The sequence below is a fragment of the Balaenoptera acutorostrata genome, chromosome 16, assembly GCF_949987535.1.
Source record: "Balaenoptera acutorostrata chromosome 16, mBalAcu1.1, whole genome shotgun sequence".
Classification (NCBI taxonomy): Eukaryota; Metazoa; Chordata; class Mammalia; order Artiodactyla; family Balaenopteridae; genus Balaenoptera; species Balaenoptera acutorostrata.
Window position 1 is genome coordinate 35,954,458 of NC_080079.1, and position 10,616 is coordinate 35,965,073.

The 10,616-nt window shown below is 43.9% G+C and overlaps 1 protein-coding gene across 1 annotated transcript; it reads left to right on the forward strand.

Annotated features, from left to right (window-relative positions):
* Positions 1-2,105: 2,105 nt before the first annotated feature.
* On the forward strand, positions 2,106-6,719 carry PPP1R3C (protein phosphatase 1 regulatory subunit 3C). The gene is made up of 2 exons (XM_007187499.2): positions 2,106-2,193; positions 4,222-6,719. The coding sequence occupies exons 1-2, from the start codon at positions 2,180-2,182 to the stop codon at positions 5,159-5,161; spliced, it is 954 nt and encodes a 317-aa protein (XP_007187561.1). The 5' UTR covers positions 2,106-2,179; the 3' UTR covers positions 5,162-6,719.
* Positions 6,720-10,616: the final 3,897 nt, after the last annotated feature.

Consider the following 10,616-nt stretch of genomic DNA (forward strand, 5'->3'; position numbering starts at 1 on the left):
TTTTGCAATATATCAAATCAATACCTTGTACACTCTAAACCTACATAATATTATATGTCAATTACATCTCAATAAATCTGGTGGGGGGGGGGAAGAAAGAAGTGGGAGGCCTGGATCATGCAGTTTAGAATTTTATTGAGTGTTGACTCTTCTTTGGAGAGAGCCCTGTATCCCTGATTTCTATTTTAAGGAGTTTGGAGAGGTGGCTTTTATGGCATCAGTCAGCACCAGGGGGCAGAAGAGAAAGTAGCTTGAATGGAAAGAAACCCAAACTCAAAAGGACTGTGAGTAGATGGTGTAAGAATGTCAAAGCTTCCAACACAGTTCTTGGCACCTAGTAGGTAGGCTATATTATGTTCGTTGAATCTGAAGGTCTTAAGTCATTTAAAGACGATTTCTCAGTTACAGAAAAAGTCCATGTTCTTTGCAGAAAAAGTAAAAAATACAGAGAAGCCAAATGACAAAGAACATTTTAATTACTCATAATATCACTGTCCAAAATTAAGCACTGTTAACATTTTGGTTGAGCATATTCTCTTATCTATGCGTGCACATCTTACCCCTAAAATGGGATCACAATTTATTATTCTTTTATGTTTCTCCATAACTTTAATTGGTAATATACACTCCTTAGCTCAACATAGGATCGTTGAACACATACTGAGAAACTATGCTGAGTTTTCTCATCTGTACAATATCATTTAATCCTAAGAACAACTTCACTATTTCCATTTTACAGGTGAGGGAGTTGAGGCTAGAACTTACCTAGATTTGAAAGTGTCAACTCCAAAGACTGCCCCTTCAGCTAGTTTTGTTTGGGCTGAGAGACTAGAAGATCTGCTCTTAGTTGGATGTTTCCTTTAAAAAAATTCAAGCCCAAGCGTTAAGTACCTTCCCCAGGGATATTCAGCGTGAGTTTCTTTTTCTTTAATCACACCATTTTAACAATTCCACTGTTTGACAGTGATTTAAAAGACACAGGGATTTTTGTACATTTTACGTTGTACATTTTGTACATTTTAATGGACTACTGGATAACTAAGTTGAGAGGAGAACGAGGACATGGGTTTTATAAAAATAATTTATACTAGACTTAGAAATTTAATTTTATGGTTGTAACTGATGGTCTAAAACCTCTCCAACCTGAACAAAATTCCAAAACCTCAGCGAGAGTAACTGGCCCGGGAGAATCATGAAACTTACAATGTGATATTTTAACATTTTGGTTTTCACATCACTGCCAGAGGACGTCAGAACCGAGTCGAGGGATTTGGGTTGACCACTGGCTCTGTGGCTGACCTGCCACACAAGCAAAAAAGGCCATTTCATTTCTGGCTTTAGTTTTCTCTTCCAGGGAGAAAAACTGAAGAATAGATCGAAATACAAAGTGCCTTTTAAGTGAATGCCTTCTCACTGTCTTATAACAGGGCTAACGTGGTTTATTAACAACATTAGTTAGAGAAGCAGTCTACTGTGTGGTGCATTTGGGGGTTCACCCTAACCCCAAAATATACAGCCAACTTCTGCTTGCTCAGGGCAAGGAAAGGGACAGCATCAGCCGATGCACCAAGCAGTGAACAAGATAAACATTTCAAATGTATATGTTTGAAATATATTTGTGTGTATCTATATCATCTATATCTATATCTATACTATATATCTATATCTATATCCACACACACACACATTTGGAACAAGCCACACGTTGTGCGCTCAGATTAACTGTATACAGAAGCCTCCAGAAGTGAAAGGCATCTCCTTCCCCGCAGCCCCGCTGTGCTGGCGCCCGGCCTGGGGCAGGTTTGCTGCGTTCCCTCCTGGCCTGCACCCGCTACTTGCGCTACGGTGCTGCCTCCACGGCGCCTCGCCCGGGGTTCCTGTTACGCGGCTCACGCCAGCTGGCCGGGGGTCTCCGAGTGCCCCCAGCGCCCCACGAGTCCTGCGTTACCGCCGTCACGTCCCGGGCGAGGGCTCGCGCCCCAGCTGAGAGCTGGTTGGTCGCGCCGTCGAGCTCGCAGCTCGGCGATTGGTCCCAGCCGTCGGCTCACGTGGTCCCGAGCAGATAAGCGGCCTCTCGGGCGCTGCACCCGCAATCCGCCAGAGCTGCAGCCAAGCCGGGGCTGCCGGGAGCCGGGTGCGAACTCGCGCAGGCAGCGGAGTCCCGCCGCCCCTCTGCCTAATGAGCTGCACCAGGTAGGTTCCCTGCAGATTCCCCGCCCCGGAGCACAGGGAGCGCGCAGCTGCAGGGAGGTTGGGCTGCGTTTTCCTTCTGTCATCACCGCACATGAAGACCCTAGAGGAGGGCGGGTTGACTGGCTGCTGACTGGAATCTGGCACCGGGGAGGCCTTGGAGGTGTGGAGATTTGCTCTGTGCTTTTTAGGCAGAGCTGATTTTGGTAAACGGCATCTTAAACCAGAAACAGTCTTAACGTGAGTCAGCTTGAGTTCTGATTCCCTCATGGATTACGACCGTATCTCTTGGTCCTGCACAAATGTCTCAAGGACTCGGGCCGCTTAACTCGTGGGAATAACACTCTGAGATTGCTGGTTGGGTAGTTTAGCTTTGGGAATAACTACAGGACGATGTTCGCTTCCTTAGTCCTCTTCCGTTCTTCTTAGGACGGTTTGCCATAGAAAACTCAGTCTAAGAGTTTGAGCAAATGATTATTTTTAAACTCTGGGTCAGGACTTAAAATTCCGGGGAAATCTCCATATCCTTAAACTGTCTTTCTATAAGTGCAAAATATGAAAATACAAAACAAACCTCCCAAACACCCCCGCCCCCAGCAAAACTACTTAAATAGCTCCTCTAGACATAACTTAGCAGAAGACCTCTCTAAAAATCCTGCCTGTTCACTATTATTAGACCCACAAATATAGCTTTCTCTTTCATTTGTTTGTTCTAAGTTTGTAGGTCTCCCAGAAAAATCCCAAGGCTAATAAAGTAAATTCTCTGAATGTTCTTTTATTATCCATCTTATGATAATGACCATTTGCCTTTGTGCTTAGAGCTGCTGGGAAGACAGTTACTAAAGCCAGACTGAGAAATGTCACATACAGTATACACACACCTCTTATCTGAAGGCTAGGATAGGGGAAAAATGTCCATAAACTTGGCAATATACTCAGGGCTAAAGGCCAGAAAAAATATCCTTCCTGATGGATACTTCTTGATTTAGTATTGCGGAGCATAGTTATGTTTAAATTTTAAATAGCTTTATTATCTTTCTGGTTATAAATATCCATTGCCAAAACATTAGAAAATACCAAAAAAGTACAAAGGCAAAAATAGATCACCTATCACCCAGAGATAACTGTTATCTTTTTGTTGTGCTTCCTATTACACTTTTCAACATTTATAAGTTCATATATATAGCATATGTTGAAAACAGCCTCATTTTCAGGTCATCAACTTTTTCCACTTAAATGTGGACTTGACATGGATGTCTTTGTGAAATACAGATTATGTAAAGTTTTTTTAAAGTTCACCAATTGCTGACTTGCACTTCAGTGGGTTATTTGTGTAAAATGAGGAAGAGCATGATAATGAAAGTGCAAAGATAATCCTCTGATTCACTCTTTCTAGCCCCTCACTCTCAGAACCATTCCATGAGAATTTTTATGGCTGTTTTTTTTCTTTTCAAGTGGATTACTATTCCAGAGAAGTGTAATCAATTCAATAGCAAAATCATCAAAGCAGTTGAGGGAGCGCAGTTGAGGGAGAACTTTGGTTCTAGAACCTATCTGGTCATTAGATCACCTGGGAAGCTTTAAGAATATATTTACCTCCTTGTCCCCATTCGCAGAGGTTCTGCATTAGTGGCTCTAAGTCCTAGGATTCGTCATTAAAGAGAAAGGAAGAAAACCAACTCCCTATGCCATTGTGAACAGACAGGTTTGAGAACCACTGGCCCAGAACAGACCAAATGGTTTTAGAGCTGTATTAGAGATGATCCCATCCAAATCTTTTATGTCTCAGATGGAGAAACTGAGACCCCAAGTGTTTTAACCCATGGCCTATAGCCAGTCAAGGGTAGAGCCAAACATAAGATGCAGCTGTCATCACCTAATACTGTATTCCTTCACTACGTGTGAGAGCACCTCCTTGAAACTTTCTGTGCTGGCTATAACTTAGCCAACAAAAATAGTACAGATATATTTGGGACCAGGCGAAGTGCATTCCAGGTGCAGATGATAACCCCTCTTCTTTTTGTATTCCAGAATGATCCAGGTTTTAGATCCACGGCCTTTGACAAGTTCGGTCATGCCCGTGGATGTAGCTATGAGGCTTTGCTTGGCTCATTCCCCACCTCTGAAGAGCTTCCTGGGCCCTTATGATGACTTCCAACGAAGAAATTTTGTGAACAAATTAAAGCCTCTGAAGCCGTGTCTCAACATAAAACAGGAAGCCAAAACCCAGAACGACTGGAAACCTTCACACAACCAAGCCAAGAAGCGGGTGGTGTTTGCGGACTCCAAGGGCCTCTCCCTCACCGCCATCCACGTCTTCTCGGACCTTCCGGAAGAGCCAGTGTGGGATCTCCAGTTTGACCTCTTGGACCTGAACGATATCTCCTCAGGCTTAAAACTCCACGAGGAGAAAAACTTGATTTTAGATTTCCCTCAGCCTTCAGCTGATTACTTAAGTTTTCGGAACCACTTCCAGAAGAACTCTGTGTGCCTGGAGAACTGCTCTTTGCAGGAGCGAACTGTGATGGGGACTGTGAAGGTGAAAAACATGAGCTTTGAGAAGAAGGTTCAGATCCGGATCACTTTTGATACCTGGCAGAGCTACACAGATGTGGACTGTGTCTACATGAGAAACGTGTATGGTGGCTCGGAGAGTGACACCTTCTCGTTTGCCATTGACCTACCCTCCGTCATCCCAACGAAGGAGAAAATTGAGTTCTGCATCTCGTACCATGCTAATGGGCGGGTCTTCTGGGACAACAATGAGGGTCAGAATTACAGAATTGTCCATGCGCAGTGGAAACCTGATGGAGTGCAGACGCAGAGGGCAGCCCAGGACTGCACCTTCCACCAGGCGTCCCCCAAGGCCGAGCTGGAGTCGACAGTCTTCGGCAGCCCGAGGCTGGCCAGCGGGCTCTTCCCAGAATGGCAGAGCTGGGGGAGGATGGAGAACTTGTCCTCTTACCGATGAATGAAGCACCTAGTGGCTGGTCTTGACCTTATTCGCCATGTAATTCTAGGTCTGTGTTGCCAATATTAGGAAGGCATTGCTACTTTCCTTCAGTAGGTTTAGCTTGGAACTTTTGAGACCTGGCTACAAAAAAGGTAGCCCCTTGAGAATTTAGTGTGGGGTTCTATATGGACGATGCTGCCCCATTTTGCTGTGGAGGATCAAGGAACAGCCTGGAAACCCTATTTTTATAAAAGTAATACATTGTCGGTGCCCTTTTCTCCTTCCCTCTCAATTCACTGGCTTTCATGTTGGGCAAGAAAAGGTTGAGGAAGGACAGTGGATGGTGACAGAAAGCTGTGTTAATGGTATGAGGAATGTCTGAAAAGTATACTCGAAGGGCTCTGCAGCTCAGGTCAGAGTAGGAGCGAGAGGTCTGATACTTAACTGTTGGTGAGAAAAATGTAAGGTTATTTTGTGTTTTTAAGTTGGGTTTACAGTTCTCTCCCAGGGAAGTAATTTGTAGAGGGGAGAATAACATCCATTCTATGTATTCTTGTGGAGAAAAACCCAGACAAACTTTAGGAGTGTTGGGTGGTACTGGGGAAAAGGAATTATAATTCTGGGGAATCAAGATCGTACGCAAAGCCTTTCTGTTCAAACGTGACTTAACAAAAATCATGATTTGGGGAAAGCTTAAGCAAATCTGGCTTTGCAGTCCTAATGGGATAAGTGACCTTGCTTGTGATCAAGGTACCATGCTTGGGTTCTCAGTATAGATGCTGCCTGACCAAACATAAGATGCAGCTGTCATCACCTAATACTGTATTAGGTGATGCCATCATCATTGGCCAACAACTCGTAGGGACTCTATGTCATGTCAAGGATCGCTCTTTGCCAGTGCCTTGATTAAACCAGAATGTTGTAGTTGCTTAACCCGAGTATGTGAAGGGTCATCGGATAACCTGTGAGCGTTTGGCCTCATAAGAAGGCCCACTCTGTATGCTGGCATTCCTCCTGCAAAACTGTTGTATCTTCAAGAGTATTGTCAGTGTACACAACTCGCATCCTTCATATTGAAGGTGACTCATTTTTCTGCCACACTTTTTCGATGTGATGTTGGAAGTGAGGATTGACACTGATTCTCAATTTAAGAATCCAGTACCTTGCACATAAAAGTAGCCATTTCTGTTTCTTGCCTATATTCTTCTTGTTATTTTAAGTCTTCCTACCAATATCTTTAAAGTCAACATTTTTTTTTAATGGATGTGAATTGTTTTGGGTGTGTTGTAATATACTTGTTTTGGAGTGTGCATAAATCCATTCTGTAAAATCTTCAGAACTGGAGCCTCTGAATGTTTGCTTTTATCATTGTGCACGTCCACTGAGGTATTCTGAGAATGCAGTTAATTTTAACACGTGACCTGCCATGCTGGAAGCATACTAGTGGAATAACTCTGCTATGACAATATTTGAAGATTGGCTAGCACCCACAATTTTTCTGCTCTAAATATTTCACTCTCCTATAGCTATCCTCTGTGAACTTCTCACTTTAAAAATAAAAATGTTTGGTATAAGATCTGAGTATGTTTTCTTTCTCAAAGCCACAGTTAGTTAAATAAGAAACCATCAACTGATATTCTCCTGTTTTGTTTAAGAACAACTGAGCAAGGTTAGTTTGGACCAGGAATTGGATCCACCTGAAGGTATTCACGTGGTCCCAGTCTCATTAGTGAGAATTTCCACCTCCTGACCATTGGGGCTGGGGTCCAGGGGCAGTGACTTGAGCTGCTGGGACTGTCCCCCTGACTGTCCCCATCTGTGCTGACTGCTCATCACACGTACTCTCTGCTGGGTCAGGTTTATCTTGGGGACCACTTCTCGAGAGGCTTTGAAATGGGGGAAGGGATGGTGTGGGAAGGGCTGGAGTGGCTTCTACCTCCTGAGATCTGGCCTCCTCCTGAAGGGGCAAAGCTTGGAGCTGCATGGATGGTGTAGGGGGCGGCAGTGGGCATCAGTCCCAGACTGAGGGGGAGCTCAGCTCCTTGGGGTATGAGGCAGCAGGTCTAGGAACCAAAGTTGTAGTTTCAGTTCTTGCCTAAAATGCCAAAAATGGCTTCTTCACAGTGTAACTTAAGGGGGAATAAATGACTAACCTAGAAAGGCCCAATTATGAAAAACAAATTTAATCATAACAGCCTCTTGATCAGAAGTTGTAAACTATAGGCCTATAGGCTGTATCTGGCTGCAGATTTTTTATTTTTGGATACTTTTTTTTTGGTTTCTTTCTCTTTCTCTCTCTGTTTTTTTTTTTTTTTTTTTTAAAGAGAATTTATTTCCAAGAGCAGACCATCAGCAGGCTACATTAAAAAAAAAAAAAATCTAGATTTCCTTTTTTCTCAAAAAGTTGCAAGGTCCTTCCTCATGGTGACAGTTACCTGGAGTTGAGTAGCAGCTGCCTCCTTTATAGATGGGCTATACTTGCTTTTAATTGGAGTATAATTGCTTTACATTGTTGTGTTAGTTTCTGCTGTATAGTGAAGTGAATCAGCTATATGTATACCTATATCTCCTCCCTCTTGGACCTCCCTCCCCTCCTCCCCCCATCCCACCTAGGTCTTCATAGAGCACCGAGCTGAGCTTCCTGTGCTTTATAGCATGTTCCTGCTAGTTACCTGTTTTACACGTGGTAGTGTATATATGTCAATTCTAATCTCCCAGTTCGTCCCCCCCTCCCCTTCTCCCCTCCCCCAGTGTCCACATGTCCGTTCTCTATTCCTGCCCTGCAAATAGGTATATTAACGCATATACGTGGAATCTAGAAAAATGGTACAGAGGTCCTTGCTTGTTTTGTCACCCCTGCTACATTCTCTTGTGCTGTCTGCCTGACTTCTGTAGGCGCTGGAGTTCATGACCCTTATTTTATTTCCTCTGGCTCTCTGTTCATGCTGACGGTTGGGTGAAGAGAGCCCTCGTCCCACAGGATGGAGAAAAATTAAATATGGGTCTGACAGGGACCTTGAAGACCATGGGATGCAAATGTCTGCCTTTATTAAAGAAACTCAGATTCAGAGAGGGAAAGTGACTTGTTCAAGGTCCCGTGGCAGGTTTAGTCGGCCTGGAACAGTGACTTCCAGGCTGGGCAGTGACTGTTTTTTTCTTTTTTCTTTTTAAAAATATTTTTTCTGGGCTTCCCTGGTGGCGCGGTGGTTGAGGGTCTGCCTGCTAGTGCAGGGGACACGGGTTCGAGACCTGGTCTGGGAGGATCCCACATGCCGCGGAGCGGCTGGGCCCGTGAGCCACAATTGCTGAGCCTGCGCGTCTGGAGCCTGTGCCCCGCGACGGGAGGGGCCGCGATAGAGAAAGGCCCGCGCACCGCGATGAAGAGCGGTCCCCGCACCGCGATGAAGAGTGGCCCCCGCTTGCCCCAACTGGAGAAAGCCCTCGCGCGAACCGAGGACCCAACGCGGCCAAAAATAAATAAATAAATAAATAAGAAAATCCTTTAAAAAAAAAAAAAAAAAAGTTTATTCCCTCCCTAAAATGAATTAGTAGAGTGATTTAAAAAAATATATATATATATTTTTTCTTTTGCTTTTTTTAAATAAAAGTTTTTGTTTTTGTAGACAGTGACTTTTTGCCTAGTGTTTTCCTTTCCACTTCTTCCTTGAAGTCTCCCCTGAAGACCTTCCTTTCCTAGCTGCCCCCTTCCATTTTTTAAAATTAAAAATATTTTTTATTGGAGTATAGTTGATTTACAATGTTGTGTTAGTTTCTGCTGTGCAGCAAAGTGAATCAGCTATACATATACATATATCCACTCTTTTTTTAGATTCTATTCCCACATAGGTCATTACAGAGTATTGAGTAGAGTTCCCTGTGCTATACAGTAGGTCCTTATTAGTTATCTATTTTATATATTGTAGTGTGTATATGTCAATGTCAATCTCCCAATGTATCCCTCCCTACCCCTTTCCCCCCTGGTAACCCTAAGTTTGTTTTCTACATCCCTGACTCTACTTCTGTTTTGTAAATAAGTTCATTTGTACAATTATTTTAGATTCCACATGTAAGTGATATCATATGATATTTGTCTTTCTTAAAGAGGGAGTGATTGCCAGGCAGGCATGACTCTGGTCAGCTCTTGCTGGTCACCTATGCCAGCTCCACCCAACACTGGCTTGTCCCTGGGCTGCACGTGAACTGAAGGAGGAGAGCCTGGTCAAAGAGCAAGCTGTTCCTGAGTGTTTCCTATCGAACAGAATCATCCGTATTTCACGTCCTGATACCTCATCTCATAGCAGAAGCAACACTGCTTTTAAAATTTCACATGGAGAATGGCTTGAATTTGGGGGGCATGATATTCTGTTCCAGAGAAATAAGGCTTAATTTAGTTATTTAAGGAAGGACTTTGTTCTCTTCTAGACTTATGGCTTTCCTTTTAGTTTATCCCCACACTGAAGGGCTGGAAATCCCTAGTGCAGTTAGCAGACCGTGCGTCTTCATCATTGTGAGTCCCAAAGAGCTGCCCAAGTCTGGGTGATCCTCCAGGCCCCAAAGAGAGAGCCTCCTTTTCAGCTTTCATCGCCAGGTTCCCCACAGAGGTTTTTTGTTTTTTTGTTTTGTTTTAGCAGCTTCTGGGAGTTGTGGCCTAAACAAACCCTCTAGATCGTTGGCAAGGATCCCAAAGTCAGAGCAGTATCTTGTATGCAGTTTTGCTGATTTCCTGCCTCTGGACCCGTCCCTCTTTCTGCCAGTGAGTGGGCACCCACTACTGGGTTTATAGGATCGCTCTAAGCCAGTGGTCCTCAACCTTGGCTACATATCAGAATCACCTAGAGAGCTTTACGAGGACTGATGCCTGCCTCCCTCCACCCCTCTCTGATTCTTTTGTAATCATTCTGGGTTGTGGCCTGGATATTGGATAGTTGTGAGAGCTTCCCAGCTGTCTCCAATATGCATCAAGGTTGAGGACCCCTGCTCATCAAGGTAGAGGACCCTCTACTCTCTTTTCTTTGATCTTTTTATATGGTGGTATGTTAATGAGGAGGCCTTTGGTTGCAAGGGACATGATCCTCTGACTCAACAAGCTTAAACAATAAAGAAAATTTATGATCTCACAATACGAGTCCCAAGGTAGGGTGTTTTCAAAGTTGGTTAATTTAGTAGCTTTAAACTCAGGTTATTTTCATTTTTTTGTCCTCCCATCCTCATTACTTTTGATTGTGCCTGTGCTGACTTGCTTCCTAATTATAAGAAGGCTGCCACAATTTCCAGGCATCATATGCAGACACAACGCCACTGAGTAGAAGCAGCAGCCCATCTCTTTCTTGTGTCATTTTTTTATGAGTGAATAGACATTTCCCAGGAGTTCATCCTACCCTCCACCAAAGGCTCCCCTCGCCTCACTATGTTTCACTGACTAGAATTAAGGCACATGCCTGTGCATAAGCCAATCCCTGGACAGGTGAATGGG